This window comes from Aspergillus japonicus, assembly GCF_003184785.1.
Source record: "Aspergillus japonicus CBS 114.51 unplaced genomic scaffold BO86scaffold_67, whole genome shotgun sequence".
In the NCBI taxonomy this organism is placed as follows: Eukaryota; Fungi; Ascomycota; class Eurotiomycetes; order Eurotiales; family Aspergillaceae; genus Aspergillus; species Aspergillus japonicus.
Window position 1 is genome coordinate 84,552 of NW_020291704.1, and position 25,425 is coordinate 109,976.

Consider the following 25,425-nt stretch of genomic DNA (forward strand, 5'->3'; position numbering starts at 1 on the left):
TTTTATATAGTTTTAAATAAATTTAAAATATAATTAAATACTTTTAGTTTTTTTTAATTCTAATATTATTAAAGGTACTAATAAAATTAATTTTCTATAAAATATATTATTTTTTTAGATTATTTAATATTTTTTATAAGCAGAAGTAGATATTTATTTTTTATAAAAATAGTATTTAAGATACAGTAGTTAATATAAAATTTTAAATTTTTTTTAAATTTTTTTATAAATAGAATTAGAAAGGCAACTAGTAATAAGCTAAAATAAATAAAGCCTTTTTTTAAATTTTTTAAAAGCTATTTTTTTAAAACCTATAATTTATTTTAAAATATTTTATATAAAGGGCTGAACAGCAGACTTTTTTTATTTTTTAAAGTAATAATATAATTATATTTTTAGTATAGTAGTAGCTTTTTAGCCTTTTTAAAAAAAATATTTTTAAAGTTTTTAAATTTTTTAAATAGGATTATTTTTTCTTATTTACTAATAGGCTTTAGTACTTTATTAATCTAATTTATTATTATTATAAATATTAAATAGTTATAGTATATTTAAATAGTATATACTGCTAATAATGTGAGGGTAAACAGGACAGACCCAGTACATGCTACTAAGACAGAACTGGGTTAACTTATTTACTCTGTTTGTTTTATTTAATATATATATATAGATAAGATAATACTGTAGAAATATATAGCTGCCTTTTTTTCTTTTTTTTTTTTTCTATATCTAAGATTTTATTAAAGTAATACTAAATTAATAAAATTATATTAAATTTAATTAGCTGTTATATAATCTTAAATATTACTTTTTTTATATCTTTTTTTTTAACTTTTTATAACTAAATATATAAAATATATATATTTATAGTGGCTGAAAAGTTTTTTTTATATAAGCTAATAGTAATAACAGTTAATTTTAAAAAATATAAATTTAAAAAAATATAAATTTTAAAATTAAAAATCTTTATATACAACTAAACTGTTGCTGAAATTAAAAGAACTTTATTACTATAGCTTATAAACTATATAAAACTAATAAATAAAAACTAGACTTTAAACTAAGTTAAACCCTAAACTAACTGATATTAAAACTAAAAAACCAGAACAGTTATAATAGTATAAAATATATTAAAAACTAAATTATTTAAAAAAAAATATAAAAATTAATTTTATTTATAAATAAAACTAGTAAAACCCCCAGTAGAGATATTACAGCTAAAAAATTTTATAATCTTTATAAAAAAAACTCTATATATATCTTTAAGTTAATATTAAAAACTTATAGTAAATTTAAAAAAAAATTAATAAACTGTTAACTAAAGTAGATAAACTAAAAAAAAACTAACTTAATTAAAAATTAATTAAAAAGTATTATTTTATAATATTAATTTACTAAAAATTAAAAAAAATACTTTAAAAGATAGGGTAATTTAAGTTAAAGTATAGTAAAATATAGTATTAACTCTAGTAACTAGTATAAATTAAAAAATACTATATTTTAAAAAAACTATAAAATTTTTTAATCTTTTAATATTTAATAATAAAAAAAGTATTACCTTTTAAAACTAGAGACTGGTAGTTAAATAAAAATTTAAAGCTAATATTAACTATTATAAAAATTTATTTATATAAAAGATTTATATAGCTAGTTATTATAAAAGCAATATCTATAGATATTTATTTTTTAAATTAAAAATTAAAGCTAAATAATTTTTTAAAAATATAGTAGATATTTTATTTTATTTAGCTGTAATTTATATTAATTTAAATTAAAAGCAGAATACTAGACTAAAGTATATATATTTTAAAATAATTTTTAAATAAAAATTTTATAATTTTTATATTTAGTTTTGCTATTTAGCTAGTAAAGTAGATATTTTTAAAAATTTTTAAAAATTTAATATTTATTAAAAGTTATTTTTTAAGTTTAAAAAACTAATTTTTATTAAATTTTATAAATATAATATTAACTTTAAATAGTATACTATTATTTATACTAAAGTTTTTAAAAGTATAAATAAAAATATAAAATACTATTATTAAATTTTATTTATAAACTAAAAAAATAATTTAAGTAGCAGAATTATTTTATTAAGTAGTAAAAATAAAATTAAAACCTTATTTAAACCTTATATAAATAAAAAAACCTGTACTATATTATTAGCTAAAAAAAATACTTATACTATAAAAAATCTAAATATTTAAATTATAACTATTTAAAAAAATATTTCTAATTTAAATAATAAAAAAACTAAATTTAAAAATATATTAGTAAAAAACTCTGCCTAAAAAAAGTTTTTATTTTAAATATATTAAATATAAACTAGTAGTATATTAATTTAAAAATTTTACTAAAATCTTTTAAAAATAGTTTTATAATTAAAATTTTAATTTTAAAAAATATAATAGCTGTTTTTATTTAAATTTTAGTAGATACTAGAGTAAATATTTATATTTATATTAATATAAAATTTACAGTTAAAACAGAAATATTTTTAAAAATAAAGTTATTTAAATTATAAAGTATTTAAAATATAATTAAATTTAATAAAAGATTTTCTACCCCTTTAATATATATAATTTATTCTAATTTAATAGTAAAAAAAAGGTTTTTTATACAGATTTTTTTTTAGTACTAAATTTAAAATTTTATACTATAATTTTAAAAAAACTATAGCTGATAAAGCAGAAAATTTTATTTAACTACTATAAAAATTAATTAATATAGTTTAATAAATTTTTATTTAAAAATAAGATTTAATTTAAACTTTTATAAATAGTACCCACCCGCCTTATTAAATACCAGAAGATTAATTAAATATATTAAAAAAATATAAAATAAAAAAATAAATTAATTTTTAAATTTAAAAAATATATAGTAAAAAGTTTGTAGTTAATATATAGTAAAAAAGCCTTAATTTATAAAAAAATATATTTTATATTAAAACTAATTTTATATAGTTATAATTTATTTAAATAATTTATTAAAAGTAAGCCCCCCTATAATAGAAAAATTATTTAAAAATAGTAAAATAAAAAAACTAAATTTAGTAATTTAAATATAAACTTTATAAAATTTAGATAAAATTAGGTTTTATATAACCAACTAAACTAAAGTACTAACTAAAATAAATAAAATATTATATTGAAATAAAAAAAATAAATTTAAAAATAAATTTAAAAATAAATCTATTATTAAAAATATTAATTATTAAAAAAAATTAAAAATAGCTAATTTAAAAATTATATTAATAAAAGCAGCCGGCTTCCAGTAATATTTAAAAAAACTAAAGTTAAAAATTTTTATTATCTTTTTATTAAAAATTAAAAAAATAATTAATAAAAAAATATAATTATTTTTTATTAAATAAAAGTAACAAAGGATTATAAAAACTTTTTTTTTAATATTATAATTTAATTAAAATATTTTTTAAATAAGTTTTAAATACTCTACTACTATTTTATACTTATAATTATAAGATTTAATTAAATAAAAAATTTTTATTTAGATTTTTTTACTATATAAAATAACAGCAGAAGAGTTAAAAACTGTAAAATACTATATTATTAAAAATTTAAAAAAAATTTTATTATTTTAAGTTCTATATTTTTTATATTATTTATTTTAATAGTTTAAAAATCTGAAGAAGGACTTTATATATATATAAACTATTAAAAGTTTAATATACTAATTAAAAAAAATCTATATCTACTACTATTAATTAATAAAATTATTAATTAATTAAAATAAACTAAAATATTTATAAAGTTAAATATTAGATAAAGCTTTTATTATATTTATATAAATTTTAATTTAAAAATTTTAACTACTTTTTAAATTTAATATAGTATATTTAAATATAAGATTTTTTTATTTTAATTAACTAATAGATCTGCTGCCTTTTAAAAACTAATAAATAAAGTTTTTTATAAATATTTTAATACATTTATAATTATTTATATTAATAATATTTTTATTTATAGTAATAACCCTTTTAAATATTAAACTTATATAAAGCCGGTTTATAAGCTGCTATTTATAAATATAAATTTTATATTACTAAAACTAAGTTTTTAAATTTTATTATTTTAACAGATAAAATACAGGTAGATTTAAAAAAGATAACTGTTATTAAAAATTAAAATAGTTTCAAAATTATATATAAAATATAATTATTTTTTTAATTTTATAATTTTTATTAATATTTTATTAAAAGCTATAGTAAACTAGCTCGGCTATTAACTCTGCTTATATATAAAAATATTTTTTTTATATAAAATAAAAAATATTAAATAATTTTTAAATTTTTAAAAATACTTTAATTATAATACTAGTACTAATCTACTATTATTCTGCCTATTTTATTAGATTAAAAATAAATACTGTAGATAAAACTATTATTAAAACTTTTATTTTATATATTAATAATTAATAGTATTTTATTTTATTTTTTTTAAAAACTATAACATCTGCTAAACAGAATTATAATATTTATAATAAAAAAATATTAGCTATAATTTAGTCTATAAAAACCTAAAAAATAAAACTAAAAAAACTATAAAAATTTTTTTTTAAAATATTTTATAATTTTAAAAAAGTTAAATATTTAATAAATATAATAGGCTAAGTTTCTGTTTAGATACTATTTTTAAATTTAATATAAACTAAAAAAGATAAATATACTAGTAGATATACTTATATAATAAAAAAAAACTAATAAATTAATAAATTAAAAATAAAACTAAATTATATTATATTTTAAGTAGCTAAATCTAAAAACTTTATAACTATTAATAATATCTGTACTGTTTTTTTTAAATAAAAAATTACTATTAATTAACTAAATTCTATATATTAACTGTAAATTAAATAAACTTATTTAAAAATAAAAAAATACTAATAATCTAAATAGTTTTTATTTTTTTTAAAATAGATTATTATTATATAAAAAATATCTAGTAGTACCCAGTAAAAAAAATTTAAAAATTAAATTATTAAATAAAATATACTATTAGCTATTAACTGTATACTTTAAATAAATAAAAATATTTAAACTAGTTAAATAATATTACTATTAAAATATTTAAAATAAAAATATTTAATAATATTTAAACAACTGTATAATCTATAAGTATAAAAACTATTAAAAAAAATTATTATAAAAACTATTTTAACTACTTTTAGCTGCTAATTAACTATAATAATATATATTTATAAGTTTTTATATACTACTAAAAAATATATAAAAATATAATATAATATATATAGTAGTAGACAGATTTTTTAAATAAATAATATTAATTTTATATATAAAAAATATAACTATATAAAATATAGCCTATTTATTTATTAAATTTATTTATATTTAAATTAGATTTTTAAATACTATTATTTTTAATAGAGGACTTTAATTTATTTTAAACTTCTAGTAAAAGTTCTGCTGTATTTTTTAAATTAAGCTAAAACTTTTTATAGCTTACTATTTTTAAACTAATAAATAAACTAAAAATATAAATTAGTATTTAGTTTAAAAACTAATTCTTTTTATTAATAATTTTTATAATAACTAGTTAAAAGTATTATTAATAATAGATTTTACTACTGCTTACCTGCTGTATATATTTTTTAAAATATTTTTATTTTAAATAAAATATAAATATTAATTTTAATTATTATTTAATTAAAAGTTCTCTGCAGATACTAGACTAGAAAATATAAATATAACTTATATCTAAAGTATTATAATTTAACTTAAAAATATTTAAAAATTTATTAAAACTAATATTACTAACTTTTAAAAATAATAAGTTATATAAGCTAACTGTTATTAAAAAAATCTTAATCTAATTAAAAAGTAAAGTATATATTAATTTTTTTAACTAAAATTAAAAACAACTATTTAAAAAGCTAGCTAATAAATAATATAGTTTTTATAAAATTTTAAAGTAAAAAAAAATATTTTTTAAATATAATTATCTACTAATATTAAAATATATTTAGTATTTTATTTTAAAAAGCTTTAGTTTATATTAACTAGTAATCTACTACTAAAATAAATTTAAAACTAAGCAGAACTAATAAATATAAATAAAAATATAAAATATAAAATAAATAAAATTTTTAATTTTTATATATAATAAAAGTACTTAATATACTAAATTAAATAAAAAAATTTAAATAAAATAAATTTAATATAGTATTTTGCCGGTAACTTATAAAATATTTCTATACTTTTAAAAAATTTTTATAACTTTTATTTAATAAGTTTAAATTTTTTAAAATATTTTTTAATCTAGCTGAAAGCTGCTACAGAAAAAGCCTTTAAATCTAATTATTTTAATAATAATTTTATATATAATTTTAAAAAATATATCTAGCCTATTATTATACTATAAAAATAATTTTAAAATAGATTTAGAAAATACTTCTTATCTGCAGACAGTTAAGGCTAACCTGAAAAGTAATATAAAAATAAATAAAATAAACCTAATATAAACTACTAAAATAAAACTAGTTTAATTTATTTACTTTATTTATTTTATTTAATATATATATATAGAGAAGATAATACTATAGAAATATATAGCTGCCTTTTTCTCTTCTTTTTCTTTCTATACTTAAGATTTTGTTAAAATAGCGCCAAATTAATAGAATTATATTAATCTGATCGGCTGTCACAATAAAATTAAATAAATATTTTTTTTTACTAGGGCTTTTAAAGGTATAATATTTTAAAATAGACTTTTATTAATATATTACATAATATTTTAATTTTTTAAAATTTTAATAAGGTATTATAATAATTTTAGCAGTACTAACTAATAAATTAAACTATATATATAAATTAACTAGTATAAAAATTATAGATTTTTAGCTATAAAAAATTAAAAATAATTAAATAATAAATAAGGCAGATAATTAAAAAAATATATTTTTTTAATATAGTTATAAATTTTTAAAATTATTTAGATATAGTAAATAATACAGCTTAACTTTTTTTATTAGCTATTAAATTTTATAATTATTTTATAGATTTTTAAAAAATATAATAGTAACTGGTAGACTTCAGCCCAGCTTTAATTTATTACTTTTAAAATAAAATATCTAATATTAATTATAGTATAAATTAGAACTTTTATATTTTTAAAATTTAAAATAATAAAAATAACTATTAAATTAATTTTTTAAAATTTTTTTAATAGGAATTTTCTTAAGTGCTGCTTTTAAAATAGTATATAATTATATAAGAAAGTTGGCCTGTTAGCAGTTTAAAATAAACTTATTTTTTTTTAGCTGTTTACTAAAGTTAAATAAGTAGAAATATTTAAACTATAGTAAAAAATAAAAGTAAAAAACTTATAAAAATTATAAATAAATTTATTTATCAAAAATAAGCTTTATAAAATAACAGGAAGATAAATAGTATTTTAAAAATAAGTAAATATAAAAGTTTAAAAATAAAAAATATATAAATACTATTTATAGCATCTTAGTATTAGACTTAAAATAATTTTTAATAAAATAATAATCTAATTTATAGTAGAAATATTTTTAATAGTTATAATAGTTTATTTTTTAGCAGAGAGACCAGCAGTATATAGTAGATAAATTTATAAAATTATATTTAAAAATAATAGATCTTTTTAAATTATTTTTATTTTAAAGTTTAAACTAGTTTTTTTAAATATATAGTACTAGATTAGTAGTAGATTTTTAGAGGTAGTTACTTAGCCTAAATTTATAAAAATACTGTATATAACAGTTTTTTAAATTTTTAAAAAAATATACTAGTATAAAATAGTTTTTTTTTAAAAAGTATTATTTATAAATATAGACTTAAATCTATAATTAATATTCTATTAAAGTATTAGTTAAAGTATATTAAAATATATTTTAATTTTATATATAAATTTTTAAAATTTAGTAAAATAGTTATAAAAGCTCTGTTGCTTTTATTAAAAATTAAAAAGTTTATTTTAAATAATATATTTTTTATTCAGGTCTCTAAAAAAGTATTCTAAAAAAATAAAAATATTTAGATAGTTTAAAAAAGTATATTTTTTATTTTTAATATAAAATTATATTTAAATATAGGATTTTTTTAAAACAGCTGATAATATATATTTTATAGAAAATAAATATAGTATATTAGTTAATATTAATTCTAATTTTCTTTAAATCTAGTTAGTAAAGTAGCAGAGGTTAAAGCAGTTGCCTTTAAACTTATTAAAATTAAATAAATATTTAAAAAAAATAAAAAATTTAAAAGTAATTAATATAATTACTTTTACTAAAGCAGCTGCAGTATTTTTAGTAATAAATATAAATTCTAGGATATATATAAAAGTATTTACTATAAAAATAATAATTAAAAAATTTTAATATATTTATATTAGACTTAATTTTTTTTATAGTAATTTTATAAGTAGTAGTAACTTTAAATAGTAGTTAAATTATCTTAATCTTCTTCTACTAAGCCTGGTTAGATTAGAATATAAGCAGAATTTTTTAAAGCAAGCTGATTCTAGGCTTCTACAGTATATATATAAATCTAGTTACAGTAATTATACTTTTTTCTAAAATATTTATTAATATATTAAATAAACTTTTTTAAATTATTTAGTATAGCTGAAGATTACAGAATTACTAGTATTTTATTAAAACTATTATTTTTAAAATTAGAGCTATATAGTATTAAAAAGCAGACTGGTATTTAGTTTTTAGTTTAGCTAAATAGTAGAAATAACAGTTTTTAGCTGAATAATTTTTTATAACTAGTTTTTTAAATTTTTTATTAGCTACTGGATTAGGCTATTTTTAGATTTATAGATAAAATATAGCTTAAAAAGCTATTAATAAAATTAAAAGCAGATAAGCAGTTAAAAAGATTATAGATTATATATAAAGCAGTTAGAAAAAATAATTAGATTATTAAAGTAAAACAGATTAAACAGGTTAAACAGATTAGATAGGTGGAACAGGTGGAATAGATATATCAGATCTGTACTGTAACACTAATAATCTTTTCATTATTAAAAGTTCTAAGTATCTTATATATATATTGCCGCCTTGGGCTTTATTTTTGATTTTTTTGCTTGTTATTGCTTTATGTGTGCGCCTTGCTTACAAGCCGGGGGGATTATTAGCTGCAATTTTAAGAGTATTCTGCTACTATTAACTACTTAGCAAACCCCCTACTGCCTTTAGTAGGATTCTTATATATTATATATAGTATAGATAGAATTAATTAAGCAAGTATTTATAATCCATATCTAATATTTGCCATCAGCAACTATCGTCACTGATAACAACTATCCAGCCAGACTAAGAACCAGATGCCAGCCCGCTCCTTAACATCTGTTGTAGATTTTAGTTTTATTAATATTTTGCTGTTTGTTTCTGCCTTGCTGATATTACTTAGTTATCTCACCTTTCTAGAAATTACTTCTAAACAACTTTGTTCTAATTAATTAAATCAAACTTCACATACTTTATTTTATTGAATCATAACAATTAATACTTTTAATATAAAATATTATATTATAGTAGAAGATAATTTAGCCTACTTTCACAATCCTATTGTTGTATCAAGTTCTAATATATCTAATTTATTTATTAGAGATAAACAAGACCTTAGTAAAAGTAGTATACTATACCATAATACCATCTATTACATAATCTACTTTGGTACTTGCAAATCGACTTTCTCTCTACATATATTGTGCTGACTTACTGATTGTGCTACTTGTGCTCTATCTACCCACATGCTTAATGCGCTACCTGAATATCTACCCAAAATGTGGGGAAGCAGGGCCATTGGAGTGTTCCCCCATGTCCGCACACCTAACATCGGCAAGTCCTGGATTATCACACAGTCTAGTTCGATTAATGTCTCATCGATGGCAATATTATAGAAAAATTGATTAGGCCTGACCACTAAAGTACTACTCCACATTCGATATGTCCTTGACCACACTAATATGACTACAAGGTACTCCTTCCACTCGAAGGCATAAGGACCCATGATTCCATAACTTCCAACGATTCCGAGATATATCGACCATTACGTTCCAACAACTCTGTAACAATGCCTCAGCAACCCTCGGCGTCTCAGAGAAAACCTAGGAAATTTCAACCTGAGCTTGTCGAAACCTCATCACGCAGCTCCAGGGAAGCTCGAACAAAGAGCCAAACTACACAAGCCCAACTAGATGGCCGGGAGTGCTCAGATGGTCAGTACATGAAGCTGGTATCCAGGGAGGAACCTATGGTACTCTATGACGACAGAGAAGGACAAGATGCCGAGCCCATTGATGCTATGCAAACGACAAAGTGCGCAGGAAGCGAACGAGCTGCGGGGCCACATAAACCGAGCGAGCAAAGATCAAAAGTTACGGCCAGAGTCGGCAGGCACTCTTCAATCGGGCCTACGGAAATAAAACCTGATAAATCTGACGCCGCAAAACATATAGGGTCTAGAAAATTCGTACCACAGCTCATGGAAACAGGCACACGATCTTTCCGCCGAATGAATACATCTCATATCATCCTTCAGGAAGGACGCAACGCATTGGCACTGGGAGAAATCCCAACCCCTGTCGCCGCGGTCAATGATGCACATACCCACAGGCACGTGGCCCATGAATCTCGTTTTTCGTACATGAATCTGCGCCGGCGGCAAGAGACGAGGAAGCACTCGTTCCGGATCCCTGACCTTCCTGCAATTCCTTCTAGTTGTAGCGAGACATCCGATACGTCCGATAATCCGTCGGCACCTGCATCGCCTGGTAGAATGGAGCAAGACACCTGTGCCGATATTAAAACACGAGGGAGCTCCGAGGACGAAAATACAGAATACCTTTCCGCTCTCGCAGCTATTACAGTAGAGAAACAGCTTAAAGAACAAGCCCTGGCAGCTTTTCCAAACGAACAAGATCATCAGCCCGTCGATCACTTTGCTATTGACCGAGAAGAGGAAGAGTTCATGAATAATGAACGACCAACCTCTCACGTGGAAACCCCCCCCAAATACATCCATCGACGAACATCATCGGCAGATCTTTCATGGGAGCTGGACTACATGCGCAGACATAAAGAAGAAGCTGAGATGAGTGATCGTGCAATGGCTCGAACCAGAGGTTCACCATTCTTATCACCGAATGAATTTACCTCGCTTGGATCCAAGAGGCCAGCGAGACACCATGATAATCGAATTAGGGGTCGTGATCTTGAACCAACCAAACTCAATGCCACCCCGCCGATGCTCGGAGAGGATCTTATCTTCCCTCAAAGCCTGTCTCCCGAGTCAACAGTATGCGAGGGTAGCAATATTCAACACAACGTCACGCGCAATAGACTTTGTGTATTCTCTGGACTTTGGTATGGGGGTCCTCATGTCAATGATAGGCCCAACAATGGCGGTCTTTGGAAAGGTACCTGCAAAACTTCAAGTTCGCAGGAAAGACAATCACCGCGGTGTTCAATTGCAGCCCCCATTGCACAGACATATACATCTCCCACCCTGCAGCCGACCGATGCAAATCGCCCGACAGATAAGAATCAGTTCCTCGAACCCAGTCCATGGATCCTGCCTACGACTCACTATAATATACAACAAGACTTCCATGATGAGTCTCTCGGAATGGAATTGCAAGACGGCTTAGTTACTCAGATATACAATTATCTTTCGCTTGGTTATCCCTGCGTTGCCCGATATTTTGACCACGAACTCAGCAGGATCTCTGGTATATCGGTGGCAGATTTAAGACAGGATGATTTGAAAACAGATGCGAAGGGCCACGTCGGTGTTTCGGACAGTTCTTCGATAGGGGAAGACATCTCAACACGCGCCTGCATGCGCTGGAAGGCCCTACAACTGTACATATTCGTTTGGGCACGCGAGCGGCATCGCGTCGGATTTAGTGATATGGATGGAGAACATGGAGCATGGGGCGTATGTGAACGCAAAGGAAGTTGGGCTGTTTGAAATAATGCAGCAAATTTAGCCTAGCGCTCGCTGACCCGGTACGCATGACGCAGTCTTGAGCTTTCCGCTTAGGTGACGGGACACGGACTGAGCTCAAGCTGAATTCCTGAATATGGTTGGTTGTGGAGCTCCTTGTCCAATTTGCGCCGCATTCACGGGCTTTCGGACACGCAATTGTTTGAAGCTTCATACATATGCAAAATATGGGTAGAAGGAATTGTATTTTCTATGAAGGTAGGGCCGGAATTCCATTGGTGGTTCCCATATAGTATCAGACCGTGGCTCGGATGAGCGAGGACTACGGTACCTACAGGTATGATGCGACACTTTCATGCAGAACTTATTTTCCGTCTGCGAATGGCCCTGAAAGTCTTCTTGGTTCAAAATGGAAGTTTTATTGTCTGCAAAGTATGGTGGTCGAGCCATGCCGTAGCGTACAATGACCATTGTCGACAACTTTCTTGTTGATTTTCATTAGGCCGTGTCTATGGGTGGGTGTTAACATTCTACCATATTTTTGGTCGTTGAAGTTATACTTTACCTTGTGCTGGACTAATGTCACTTTCAGTAAGTTTGGTGGGAGGCGCGAGGTTTGATCTAGGCGTTGCTTCATCAGCCAATCTGAGGCAATATCGATCGATTCTAGAAAGAGTTAGTGGAAGTTCATGTATAGAAGATGGCGAGGAATAGGCCACATAAACAAAACCTACAGTGCAAGTTCTCCAAGCAATGTTTCATGTCTAAATTGTTCCCGGATGTCAGGAACATTGCTCTTGGCGACATTGTTTCCCATGACCCCTGGTGCGGAGCAGTTGCTGCCGAGCCATCTCTTCTTCAAAGACAGTTCGAATCCGCTTTGCTCGACAGAATTTTTCGCAAGTTCGCACATATCGACAGCACTGAATTTATATATCTGCGCGGCTACTGAGTATTCTTCAATCAGTGGTTCCTTGGTGAAAGCAAACTGCAGGGGGTCATCAGTAGACAACGAGACATTGAGACCCCTTTTGAAGAAATTGGCGCACGGATTTTTATCGTATGTGAGAAACAGTGCGTTGTTACTGAGAGGTGACATGGCAATCCCTATCTGATCAAGGTAAAAGAGATACTGAAGCAGAGGGACTTTCCTTAAGAGTATTCCATGACTAATACTATGGCAGCAGAGAAATCCGACAGCAAGATGATCCGGATCTCCCGCTTCACCACAGTGTGGCCTCAACACAAATGTGTTATAACCGAGCCGCTTGCGCCAAGTATTCAGAGACGCGATGTTGGCAAACATAAAGTAAATCCAGTAGCTGTATGGTGGATTCTGCTTCGTGTTCCACTCTCTCGGGATGGGATACTTTCGATATAGTCGTCGCTCGGCCTTACTTTCGTCATCAACACTATCGAATCCAACAACCCGCTGGAGGAAGATATGCAGTTTAGGGTGCGAAGCTGGGTCTTTTGTAACTTCGAATAGCGGCTTGAAGACATTCGTTATGACCTGCTCAAAATTTTGCATCATTCCACTTGATTTATAGACGTCGTAAAGACGCGGGACTTGGATTAGCCAGCGAACATTGGGAGAGAACAATTTGTTATCCACAACCCAAGCAGCGAGCTTGTCCCATTCTTCGATTGATCTTCCGTAGATTGAGATGCGCCACTCCACCATTTGATACTTGCTTGATTCCAGATCAGAAATCACTTCTTTTGTTATTTCAGCTAAATAACGCCCTTTGATGAAATTGTCCGTCTTCAAGAAAATTTCGCGTAAGCGAGATTCGCCAACAGGATTGTATTTGAGGTTGAATTTGTCGAACCGGTGGAACGAATCGGTATGTGCCTATTGGAGATGTTAGTGTTGGAGAAAAAATCATGACAAAGTGAGCTTATTACGTACGTGCATGTCGAGAGTGTCAATACTGAGGTCATAGGCTGTGAGATTAATGCTTTCAAAGACTTCTCTGAGGGTCAAATGTTTCCCATCTCTGAACAATACAACCTCATCTGGGGACTTTTTCATCTTGCTCTTGATGAAACGAAGGAGATGCTTCTGATTCATGCATGCGGAGTGGTGCACATGTGTATCGACTTTCCGAACATTATAGAAATCCCTATGAGGCACTTTCTTGCTGTCGGCGATTTCTTGGTACTCGTTCAGAAGTGTATACAGTTGAAATTTCCCTTCTAGGTAGGAAAGCCGCTTGAACGCAAAGCTTTTCGCAGGTCCGTCCGTCGATATATCAGTAACTGCATCAAGGTCCATGTAGAAGTCTCTTAAGGAAGGGATTTTGACCACTGGGCGTCGGGAATCCCGGGCAGAATCGCCCTCATAAACCTGATATACACTATTCTCGTCCAGCTCGAACACCCAGTCAGATTCCTCAGGAAGGGGCAGGCAGTCAGCCATATCGAAATCCTCGCCCACATCTTCTCCCATCTTTCTTCTTTTGTGGTCAGCACGTGGGCGATCATGGATCTTCCCAAGGTCCTTGTCATCATCCCAGGCCGGTTCTGGGGGTGGAGGGTAGATCTGCCAATCCGGGGCATCCTTTGGATTGTTTTCGGGCCCTTGCAACGATAAATTCATATACGTGGCCCTTCGATCAAGCAGACTCTTGATTTTACGACAAATGACATCCAAATCCGAGGCTATCACATTGGCGCCTGGCGAAATATGCATGATTCCTTGGACTGCGCCGAGCCCATCTCCTGGGTTTCCTAGACTGCTCGTTCCTGACAAGATGTGCTGCTCGCTCAAAGATTGGAGAATAGAAGGTGCCTCGGAAGCCTTCTGTTGTTCTAAATCCTCAGTGTTTGGGCTACCGAAAGGTGTGTCGATAGTGTCCGGATTTGAATCTGTGTGCCGAACAATAGGAGACGGCTGTTTTGCTATTGCGGGGATTGTAGATTGAAAGCCATCTCTGGGAATCTTTGCTGTGTCAACAAGATCCCTTTGGGTCAGAGAAGTCGGTACACAGGTTGTAGTTGGTGCAGCTGCCTTGGAGAGTTCATCGCTGTCTCCAACGTTTCGAGTGGCAAGCTGATGGTGCTGGTAAAAAAGCTTTGCTTCAGTATGACTCATGGACTTCTCGAAGGCATAGTCATATGTTGGCGTCTTGAGTTGTATGTCCCTTGGAAGAACATCTTCGGGTGTTTGTGGTGCAGACTCTGTGAGATCTGAATTATTTAACCCAGCGTTGGCAGTAACACGGAGGGGAAAGCCAGAGCCTGTCCCAAGAACGTGAGACAAAGTCTCCTCGTTTGATGGACCTAGAGGTGCGTTGGCATTAGAAATGGGCCTTGCAGCTTCATCTGAACTTGGAGAAGTCATTCTCAATCTTGTAGCCCACTGTGTTGTACACGGTCGTGCCGCTACAGTCCTGTAGGACTGGCTGTAATCAGGTTGCCTGATTAGTGAAACACTCTCTAGTTGGGATGGGTATCCAAGAACAAAAATTCATAGCCAGCCCGAAAGTGCTCACCGCACCTGCTCAGTGCCTAAATTAACATAAATCGGCGATTATTATTAAGCAGACACCTGTGGGAATAGCCGACAAGCAATCAATGAAGTGCGTTATTGTTATAGTTTTCGGGATATTAAAAAATACTATCTGGGCAGGTACCTGTAAACAGTCTCTTTATAACATGTTATTGTTATCGTCAATTTTGCCATATGACGTTCATCTGTCCAAGAAACCACCATATGGTTGCCCCTCACTTTTATGATGCACTGGCACAGGGTATTAAACCAATCTATAAGTCCAAACTTAGTTCTCGACCTTACTGTACATAGTACTTAGTATGACTTTATAAGAAGACATAACGAAGACAATAAATAAATAGCCTTATTCCTCCGCCTTTTCAGCGTGCGACTTACCAATGGTGGTTAGTATTATCTTGGTGGCGGGTGAGTGCGCACCGCCTCATTTAAGTCCTAGGTAGTCTAATAAGGAGTAAGCTGTGACGTACTGCACTTGCTGGTGGCTACCCCGTCTTCTGTACTAGACTAGCCCATGAAAACAATTAACACATATCCCCTAGGCAGAGATTCCAAACATTCGCAACACTAATTTACTGTAAGTCAAGCCCTGCTTTATTTGCTACTCCTATAAATAAAATGTGGAACAGTCCCCTGAATTCCCTTCACACAAATCTGAACAATGACTTTAATCCAGCTCTTCCACTCAACCTCATCTAACAGCTTTATTCTAGTTTTCCTGTCACAATCTGTGCTCGTGCTCCAGATAATTGATCCCAGCAGATATGGCCACTCTTAACTTTTCCACCAACGGGTCTTCAATAACAAAGAGCTACCAGGCCGTGATCGACTCGGCTCTGCCCGGTTTGAACTCCCCTACTTACGGACAATGGGTTGTCTTCTCTGTTTCGACCCCTCTTATCAATGCCTTTCAGCAAGACTCTGGCAACAAAGAGAGTGTCTTGAAGGTTCAAAATACCGGAGGTCTGTCAATTATACCTTCGTTCTTTCGTGATAACTCTCGTTAACCCCTATTTTTAAGCTGGTGACCTGGTGGACTTGATTGAGGAGTTCTCTGAGGGCAAAATTCAATTTGCTTTTGTAAAGATTCTCGATCCAAACTCGGGGCTCCCTAAGAACGTGCTCATTGCCTGGTGTGGGGAGGGCGTACCTGAGCGTACTAAGGGGTATTTTACCAGTCATCTCGCCGCTGTTTCTAAATTCCTGCATGTCAGTTTGCGCTATGCCCGATATGCATACCCGGTGCTCCATTCTGATACTTAGAACTATAGGGCTATCATGTGCAAATAACGGCTCGTTCCGATCGAGACCTGACCGCGGAGGGCATAATACAGAAAGTTGGGGATGCGTCCGGAGCGAAGTATACCCCGGGGTCAGATCGGCCTACATCTACTCCAAAGCCCCCGGTATCAACTAAACCTGTCTTTAACCCCACACGGACTGGTGGCAATGTTACGAACAACTCAGCAGTTGCTGCATTACGAGTGGCTGCAACAAGGAGTGGGGATGATGGCTGGGGTCCTGATGCGCCCCCAGTCACGAGGACTGGTCTTCAAAAAGTCCAGTCAGCTTACAGACCCACCAAAGTGAACATTCAAGAGCTCAAAGCCGGTGGGCAGTCTGACTCTGGTTTCGCGGCTTCACGAGACACCGAGGACCGTAACGAAATTGTCAAAGGTGGCTACAGGCCCGTCGGGAAGGTCGACATTGCTGCCATAAGAAGACAAGCACGTGAAGCAGGCGATCTGGCTGACGATCGTCCTGAGCCCGTGAAAGGTGCATATCAGCCAGTTGGGAAGGTCGATATCGCTGCAATCCGGGCTAAAGCACAGGGTGGAATCAATGATCCAGTCAACGAGCCAACCTCTGTCGAGCCAAGGCCTTTACCGGACATGACTGGGTCCTCTAAGCCGTCAACTGCATCTCCTGTTGCAAGCCAATATGAACGCTTGACAAGTTTACCAAAGCCGAAAGTCGCAAAGAACCTCACTTCAAATTCCACATTTGTCGGAACGAAGCCCCCCTTGCCTACCCAAACGTCTCAGGCTACGGCACCGTTAGTGGGCAGTGCGAGTCGTACATTTGCGGATGCGGGGGGGAAAACACCCGCACAGCTCTGGTCAGAGCGCAAGGCTAGGGAACGTGGCTCGGCTTTTCACTCAACCTCATCCAACTCACCGGACGCGGAAATAAGTGCACCACTCCAAACTGATGTTGAGTCACCACAGGGCAATTCCCTCAAGCACCCTGTGCATGTTGCCCAATCTCGCGATATACCACAATTTTCCGAACTTCCTCTAGGTGCGCAAAAATCGGATCGTGGCTTAGACACGGAGTCTGCGCAGGAAAGCACAAATGTCGATTCCAGCCACATGAGTCACGACGTGTCTGGGAGCTTGAACCATGAGAAGGAAGTTGTTCCGCCGACTAGCCGCGCTGTGCCTGTGCCAGAACTTCCCACAACTGTCCCGGCGAATAATTCAGAGGAATCATATCAGCCCGGAGGCTTTGATTCGCTTCCGACGCCTCCTCAGCAGCCTCGGTCTCCTACTCCTCCTACACCTTCAACGACAGAGCGCGAACTTTCGCCCATACGTGTGGCTGCTCCTGTTGGTAAAGGACTGACAGATATTCAGAGGGAACAACAGTCACCACCTCCTGCATTCCCCACTGAAAGCTTGCAGCAGGCGTTGCCAAAAGAAGATGACTTGGAAGATGATGCGCACGATATTGGGCGTGCAACCGCTGAAGCTACTGTGAATGAGGACGTTCAGCATAAGGCTATCCAGGCGGTAGTGCTTTATGACTACGAGAAAGCAGAGGACAATGAGATTGAACTTAAGGAAGGCGAGTTCGTCAACAATGTCGAAATGGTCGACAAGGATTGGTGGCTGGGGTCTAATGTCCAAGGTGACAGAGGTCTGTTTCCCAGCAACTATGTAGACATTGTCACAGATGCGTCGCAGAGCCACGATATGGCGGACAGGCAAACTCCTCTGGTCGATGAAAGAGCTCCGCCCTTGTCCAATGTTGAACCTGCCCCATCTACTACCACCCCTGAACCAGCTGGCGAACCTATTGCGGTCGCATTGTACGACTATGAGGCCGCGGAGGACAATGAACTGAGCTTCCCTGAGGGTGCTGAGATAACACATATTGTAAGTCTGGGCACTCCTTTCTTGATCGCGCCGACCAGTTTTTCCAAGTTGGTTTTCATCGAATTTGCAAATCTAATTTCTGGTTCGTCTATTGGGTAATCATGGCTGACTTGAAGGCGTCTCCTCTAGGAGTTTCCGGATGATGACTGGTGGTTCGGCCACTATGATGGGAAAACAGGACTATTCCCTGCGAACTATGTGCAACTTGGAAATTGATACATGGCACCTCTTACGTATGGGTTCTGACTCTCATCTTTCTCTAAATACAGGTGCAGTGGCTGCATGTATATTTGTCGCCCCCCCCTCTCACATGAGATTAACCAGATATAACTGAAGGGGCGCCTACAGACAGCAGCTTTACATTTCTGTATCTGGGTAGATGAGTTTCTCAATTCTCTTATTCTTGTACTTACTCCTCTTATGGTTTGCATAGTCTGTATACTGCTGGTAGAGTACTGAGTAGTATATTACATACTCAGCTTCTTAACGTTACATTCATGTATGTAAGGGATATTTATCAGCCCTGTAACTCTGTACTTGCCTAGAGATCAATATGACATCTGAAGTTGTTGAATGCAGCTTGTATCTTTCTTAAGTTGCCTCTCATGGGAGGTACACCCTAACAAGAATAAGACCATATCTATAATTTTCTATACTAAAAAAAACGCTTAAAGACACATTCTTTCATTGTCGCTGGAGATAGTATTATCATAGTTTTAATTGTAGAATAATTCTTTTTATCTTTCTGATAGGGTTGTTCCTCGAAGTCTATATTATAAAGATAGAAAGATAGATCTGTATTCATTAGTCATCTTAGATTGGTACTACTTAACCCGCAGTAATAGAGTAGTGTGTAAAGGAAATCTAGGTAGACATTTACACCTTCTCTATAACCTCGGTAAGGAGTATGGCTTCACATGGATAGATAGTATATAGTCATCCTATTCTAGACCTAAAACACGGATCATACTCAGGGTTGCCTTGTGCAGCAATTTGTACAGAGTGATACATAGTACATATTAAAATAGAGATTTGCTACTGACACCGGCAGTAATTCAAATGCTACCGGATGTAAACCTTTATAGGTGAAACACAGCTGAGGAAGCTTTAAGTAAGGATATTAAAATACTTTTTCTATAACCAGAGTTTCCAGAAATCTTTCTTTTATCATGAGTGTTAGGGTCCTTTGTATGCTTTTAGGTCTATTCATCATGGAGTGAGTCCCTTTTGCTTTCCTCTTTGTCAAGGCCTTCGAGGTTTATGATAGTAGAACTTAGCTTATACTATAATTTATTTTTTGGATTGTTATTAACGCATGATATGAGAGCTTCCTGCTTCGCCTTTAGAGGCTTAGTGCTCCAGGCTGGTGGTACAGTAGAGTATTAGAATTACTGCCGGTATCAATAGCGAATCGCAGTGGCCACCGAATTGCATCATAGCATAGGCATTGCTCTCGTCGCTTAGTCATAGCACGTGACAGTATCACTCACATACAGAGTAAGTTATAACTTGCACTTTCCAGGATATAGCCAAATAGTTCCGAGAGTACCACTATATATACAGCTGGGTCATGCATTAGCATAGCATATTCGCTCATCGGATCAGGTTCGATACCCTCGATTTAGACAAGAGCTTCTCTAATTATCCTGTTTTGTGTCGTTAGACCTCTTCAAATCTTTCAGCGGATTCTCTCTAAATCCAAGCACCTCGAAGAGCAGTGTTCGCTTTCGTCACTGCATTGAAGCATGGCAGCCCTCAGTGGGGACTTACTTATCACCGTCAACAAGCTACAGGATCTTGTCTTTAACACCATTGGAAATGACTCCCTTGATCTACCGCAGATTGTGAGTGAACATCGCCTATGGCTTGCTCTTTCCTGGGCCTTCTGCGCCATACAATCATACAATAGCAAAGATAACTAATTCCTACAGGTCGTTGTCGGTTCTCAATCTTCCGGAAAGTCATCTGTCCTTGAAAACATCGTTGGCAGAGATTTCCTGCCGAGAGGAAGCGGTATAGTGACAAGAAGACCCTTGATTCTTCAACTCATAAACATACCTAGCGAACGGCATGATAGACCCGAGGGTGACGAAGTTCACATACCTCATACTGCTGCAAGTGTTGCGGGACAAAATGAGTGGGCAGAATTCCACCATCTGCCCGGCCGCAAATTCGATGACTTTGCTCTCGTGAAGCAGGAGATCGAAGCCGAGACAGCAAGGATAGCGGGGAGCAACAAAGGCATCAATAGGCAGCCCATAAACCTCAAGATATTCTCACCCCATGTCCTCAATCTCACCATGGTTGACTTGCCGGGATTGACGAAAGTGCCTATTGGAGATCAGCCGTCGGATATCGAAAAGCAAACACGGGCATTGATTTTGGAATACATAGCCAAGCCCAACAGCATCATTCTGGCAGTGTCCCCTGCCAATGTCGACCTTGTGAACTCTGAAGCCTTAAAGCTTGCGCGACAGGTAGATCCCATGGGTCGAAGGACGATCGGTGTCTTGACGAAGCTGGACCTCATGGACCATGGCACTAATGCCATGGACATCCTCTCTGGCCGCGTCTATCCACTTAAATTAGGCTTCATCGGCGTCGTCAACCGCTCTCAACAAGATATTCAATCTGGGAAATCATTGTCTGACGCACTGCAGGCTGAGCTGGACTTTTTCAGACACCATCCTGCTTATCGGAACATGGCAAATAGATGTGGCACTCAGTTCTTAGCAAAGACCTTGAACACGACTCTTATGTCCCACATCCGCGATCGGCTTCCTGATATCAAAGCACGTCTTAACACTCTCATGGGGCAAACACAACAAGAGCTTGCAAGCTATGGCAACAAGCAGTTCAGCGGCAAGGAACATCGCGGCTCGTTGATATTGCAACTGATGACGCGCTTTGCATCGTCGTTCATATCTTCGATTGACGGAACCTCCTCCGAGATCTCTACCAAGGAACTTTGCGGCGGCGCTAGAATATACTATATATTCAACTCTGTTTTCGGGAATTCCCTTGAAACGATAGATCCCACTCACAACCTAACTGTCTCTGATATCAGGACGGCTATTCGAAATTCAACTGGTCCTCGTCCGAGTCTATTTGTCCCGGAGCTTGCATTTGATTTGCTTGTAAAACCTCAGATCAAGATGCTGGAAGCTCCTAGTCAGAGGTGCGTCGAACTCGTTTATGAAGAGCTTATCAAGATCTGCCATACATGTGGCTCACAGGAGCTCCTTCGTTTTCCACGTTTGCAAGCCAAATTGATTGAAGTTGTATCCGATCTCCTTCGGGAACGTTTGGGCCCCTGCTCAGGATACGTGGAATCCCTTATATCAATTCAACGAGCCTACATAAACACCAATCATCCCAATTTCCTTGGTGCAGCAGCAGCAATGTCGTCCGTTATCCAAAACAAACAGGAGCAGGAAAGGAAAGCAGCTCTAGCAGAGGATAGAAGAAAAAGGGAAAAGCGCCGGCTCAAGGAACTTGGGGGGCTGAATGGCAACAACGCTGCCTCCTTGGAAGATGACGAAGATCCGCAATCTGAGATTAAGCCGCCGAACGTCTCTAGCAGAAGCCAATCCGTGCGGGGTGCTAGAAGCATGTCTCCTCACCTCGGTAAAGCTCAAGACGGCAGCATTTCAGCTACACTGAATGGGACGCATTCGAACGCCTCGGCCACGTTCGGAGCAACGAACACTACCCGTGATTCATTCTTAAATTACTTCTTTGGCAAGGACGGCGTGCATCCAGTCACCTCGCCACCGCAGGCGTCAAACACAAATAGACAGATTTCAGGCCCCCATGAGGCCAGTGTCAGCCATGGGATGCGGCGGGCAGATCTGCGGTCTCCGATAATGCCGCCCGACGATTATATTACCACTGTGGAACAATCCGGTGACGTCGGTATTTCTGTGAGTTGACTACTTGGTATCTTCATTTTGAAAGAACAACAGCTAACCAGAAAACTTAGCCAAAGGACGATTCCGACTCCTCTTTGTCTGAACGTGAGATCTTGGAAACAGAATTGATCCGCCGATTGATCTCTTCATACTTTAACATCGTCAGGGAAACGATCGCGGACCAGGTACCCAAGGCCATTATGCATCTGCTGGTCAATCACAGCAAAGATGTTGTGCAGAATAGGCTTGTTAGCGAGCTCTATAAGGAGGATCTGTTCGGGGAACTTCTATACGAGGATGATGGAATCAAGGCGGAGAGAGAAAAGTGCGAAAAGCTTCTTGATACATACAAGGAGGCAGCGAAAATTGTGGGTGAGGTCTTGTAGAAAGTTGATCAGGGAAGGTCAGCCGCAGACCATTAGAAAGCATTGATGACATTGTTTTCCACAGTCTTCACCACCTGAATTCGCCAAGGACAGCCGTTCTCTAGGAGAAAAAAACACCGTGGCACTGTTGTATCATATAATAAGATTGTTTTCCACAATGACGCTCATTAAGTTAGCCCTAACAGCGTAGACTCCTTTGTGCTATCAGATTCAGTTTGCAGGTACATTAGATTGTGTAGAATTGCATCGAAGATACGATACAGCAGATTTGGACATTGCAAGAGGACAAAAGAGCTTGATGATAATCAGGCAATGAACTATATCCGGCACATGAGATTTGAGTTTATTCTTTCTTTAAATGTGACTTTCTGCCACGTGCCCCTTCATAGCCATATAAGGCACCACCGAGAAATACCAATAGGGCACCAACAATGATCCCTGGCGCCAGAGAATTCCCGAAAATATATATAGACAACAAGAGTGAGGCGAGTTTGCGAATATTTAGGACGATAGTCACGGTTAGCGAAGACGTTTTTGCAGATAGAAGATGTACCCCACGAATGCAAAAGTATTGAGTCAATGCATTTATCACAAGGTACATCAAACGTGTTGGTATTGCTGCAAGGATCAATTGCGAAGGGTCAGAATCCAGTTTCAGTACTGAAAGCTGGATAACTTTGTTGGCAATCGAGGCTATACATGGCGAACCGCAGTGTCCCTTTGTTGCTGTAGAATCCTGAGATAGAGCTGGTCCATTTGACGTATGTGAAAGTAATAACGCTCGCCATTGGGTGGCGACTTGTGGATAAGTGGGTAAGAAGAGAGGCAGTGAGAGTACATGAGAATAAAAGAGAGCCTCTTTCCAGTGGTTCCGGCCATATTTCTCGTAAAGTCGATCAGCATAGATCCCTTGGAAGGCAGACAGGACCATCGCTACAGCAAGAACTGTAAATCCTGTCATTGTTGACACCGTCGATGCACCTTGGACGTTGACTGATTGACCTTTCGCTCTGGCGTCTGCCAGTGCAGCAGCAACGACGCCCAATGTAAGCATGAGCACGGAAAGCATCTGACCCCGTGTGTACCGCTTAGCATTGAAAATGTAGCCTATGATCATGGACGCCACAGGGCCTCCCGACCTAAGGATGATATGTAGGGGAACGGATATCTTGTATGCGAATGCCCAGTTGTTTAATAGGTTGACGCTGATGAAGAAAGCGGTATAGATAACCCAGGATCTCAGAGGGATGGCACGTGGTCTAAGGTACAAGGAACGAAACCCGGCAGACGGAGAAATGAAATCCGGAACGGTGACGATTGCAGTCAGGAGGAATTGGGCGAGCGTTATCAGGGGACCTCGGAGATCATCAGTACAGAAGCGAATGGGCATATCAACAGTGGAACAGCAATCATTACTTACCGGAGCTAGGCTGTTCTCTAAGAGGTGGGGAGGTCAGTATAGGTATCATTCTTGTGTGCAGCCGAGTACACCAACCAACTTACTTGATAATCGCCTCGAGAGCGAAGACCTTTAGTTCAGACATCAGTAAGAGGACTTTCCTGTCTTGGAATCAACTCACATTAGCACAGCAACCACCGAGAATCAGGGAAAACGTCAACGTCAAGTTTGACCATCTACGTAGCGCTGAGATGGCCAAGCCACTCCCAGCGCTGCGCAAATCTTGGGATTCCGCTCCTCCAAACTCTCTATACTTCCTGTTGTCGCGACATTTTTGAGTTTCCAATTCCCGTGGATTGGTTGTGAGTAGGTCGACATCCGATGCTTGCTGGCTGAGGCTGGGGTGGACCCGTGGGGAGTCTCTGTTCATTTGTGTTGACGGCATACCGTCTACGGCCCATTCCTTTTTCCTGAGTAGACAAAAGACGGCGGAGTTGGTCCCGGAGACCAAGGGAGTATTGCGTTGGAGAAAGGCGGTTGGTAACAAACACGCCCAGAGCCCCAGCCGACACGCAGCCTCTTGTCCAGTCTCTCTCAAAGTCCTGGCATTGTTCTGATTGGTTTAGGCTATGCACGTACCTACTTAGTATATGTGTAAGTCAGTCAATCCGGTAATTTAACAAACATTAACCGAAGTAAATTGACAAATTAACTATTTACTAGTTGAACTAACTACTTTGGTCCTGCTTACTAAGTATGGATGTATGTACTCATATAATCAAAGTCAAGAAGCTGCACCAATTAACTGACTGCTAGGTAAATATATGAAGTGACTCGTAGAATGAGCCTTAAAAGTTCTAGTCTGGACATATAGGTATGTGCCTAGTAGTAGTTACCATCTAGCTGGAGGACCTCGGACTTGCGCTAAGTTCCCGTGCCAAGAAGCCCCTTCCCCTCCCCGCCCCAGATGTTACGGTTCCTAGGTACTATATAAACCTCGATTACTGACTAGTTAGTATTTAGAACTAGGGCTCTATACTGCAAGACCTTTTATATATGTATATATTAGACGGGCTGAATATATGTTACCAA

The 25,425-nt window shown here is 34.3% G+C and overlaps 5 protein-coding genes across 5 annotated transcripts; 3 read left to right on the top strand and 2 right to left on the bottom strand.

The window, feature by feature from the left end:
- The first annotated feature begins 9,758 nt into the window (after positions 1 to 9,758).
- On the top strand, positions 9,759 to 12,353 carry BO86DRAFT_369865 (uncharacterized protein). The gene is made up of 2 exons (XM_025670258.1): positions 9,759 to 9,944; positions 9,995 to 12,353. The coding sequence occupies exon 2, from the start codon at positions 10,091 to 10,093 to the stop codon at positions 11,987 to 11,989; it is 1,899 nt and encodes a 632-aa protein (XP_025523698.1). The 5' UTR covers positions 9,759 to 9,944; positions 9,995 to 10,090; the 3' UTR covers positions 11,990 to 12,353.
- BO86DRAFT_412802 (AMP deaminase) lies at positions 12,224 to 15,586 on the bottom strand. Its single transcript, XM_025674684.1, has 4 exons — positions 13,878 to 15,586; positions 12,700 to 13,820; positions 12,531 to 12,631; positions 12,224 to 12,474 (listed from the first exon to the last, which is right to left on the bottom strand). Exons 1-4 carry the CDS (start codon positions 15,309 to 15,311, stop codon positions 12,464 to 12,466), a joined length of 2,667 nt encoding a protein of 888 aa, XP_025523699.1. The 5' UTR covers positions 15,312 to 15,586; the 3' UTR covers positions 12,224 to 12,463.
- Positions 15,587 to 15,972: 386 nt separating this feature from the next.
- Positions 15,973 to 19,124, top strand: BO86DRAFT_392288 (putative actin binding protein). The gene is made up of 5 exons (XM_025672778.1): positions 15,973 to 16,056; positions 16,193 to 16,442; positions 16,501 to 16,688; positions 16,751 to 18,637; positions 18,767 to 19,124. The coding sequence occupies exons 2-5, from the start codon at positions 16,244 to 16,246 to the stop codon at positions 18,851 to 18,853; spliced, it is 2,361 nt and encodes a 786-aa protein (XP_025523700.1). The 5' UTR covers positions 15,973 to 16,056; positions 16,193 to 16,243; the 3' UTR covers positions 18,854 to 19,124.
- A 1,258-nt stretch (positions 19,125 to 20,382) lies between these two features.
- BO86DRAFT_439829 (dynamin-related GTPase DNM1) lies at positions 20,383 to 23,129 on the top strand (the record flags this gene model as incomplete). Its single annotated transcript, XM_025676179.1, has 3 exons — positions 20,383 to 20,481; positions 20,569 to 22,560; positions 22,620 to 23,129. 3 exons carry the CDS (start codon positions 20,383 to 20,385, stop codon positions 22,932 to 22,934), a joined length of 2,406 nt encoding a protein of 801 aa, XP_025523701.1. The 3' UTR covers positions 22,935 to 23,129.
- On the bottom strand, positions 22,928 to 24,878 carry BO86DRAFT_346472 (putative UPD-GlcNAc transporter (Mnn2-2)). Its single transcript, XM_025669246.1, has 4 exons — positions 24,515 to 24,878; positions 24,438 to 24,463; positions 24,355 to 24,371; positions 22,928 to 24,290 (listed from the first exon to the last, which is right to left on the bottom strand). The coding sequence occupies exons 1-4, from the start codon at positions 24,776 to 24,778 to the stop codon at positions 23,278 to 23,280; spliced, it is 1,320 nt and encodes a 439-aa protein (XP_025523702.1). The 5' UTR covers positions 24,779 to 24,878; the 3' UTR covers positions 22,928 to 23,277.
- Between the last annotated feature and the right edge of the window lie 547 nt (positions 24,879 to 25,425).

Excerpts from the sequence above, each read along its gene's own strand:
- BO86DRAFT_369865 (XM_025670258.1), top strand. The coding sequence starts at position 10,091 with ATGCCTCAGCAACCCTCGGCGTCTCAGAGAAAACCTAGGAAATTTCAA.
- BO86DRAFT_346472 (XM_025669246.1), bottom strand. The coding sequence starts at position 24,778 with ATGCCGTCAACACAAATGAACAGAGACTCCCCACGGGTCCACCCCAGC. Across the intron at positions 24,464-24,514 it reads TCGGTGGTTGCTGTGCTAAT|GTCTTCGCTCTCGAGGCGAT; the intron begins GTGAGTTGATTC and ends TCTGAACTAAAG.
- BO86DRAFT_392288 (XM_025672778.1), top strand. The coding sequence starts at position 16,244 with ATGGCCACTCTTAACTTTTCCACCAACGGGTCTTCAATAACAAAGAGC. Across the intron at positions 16,689-16,750 it reads CTGTTTCTAAATTCCTGCAT|GGCTATCATGTGCAAATAAC; the intron begins GTCAGTTTGCGC and ends TTAGAACTATAG. Across the intron at positions 18,638-18,766 it reads GTGCTGAGATAACACATATT|GAGTTTCCGGATGATGACTG; the intron begins GTAAGTCTGGGC and ends CGTCTCCTCTAG.
- BO86DRAFT_412802 (XM_025674684.1), bottom strand. The coding sequence starts at position 15,311 with ATGACTTCTCCAAGTTCAGATGAAGCTGCAAGGCCCATTTCTAATGCC. Across the intron at positions 13,821-13,877 it reads TTGACACTCTCGACATGCAC|GCACATACCGATTCGTTCCA; the intron begins GTACGTAATAAG and ends CATCTCCAATAG. Across the intron at positions 12,632-12,699 it reads TTGCTTGGAGAACTTGCACT|AATCGATCGATATTGCCTCA; the intron begins GTAGGTTTTGTT and ends AACTCTTTCTAG.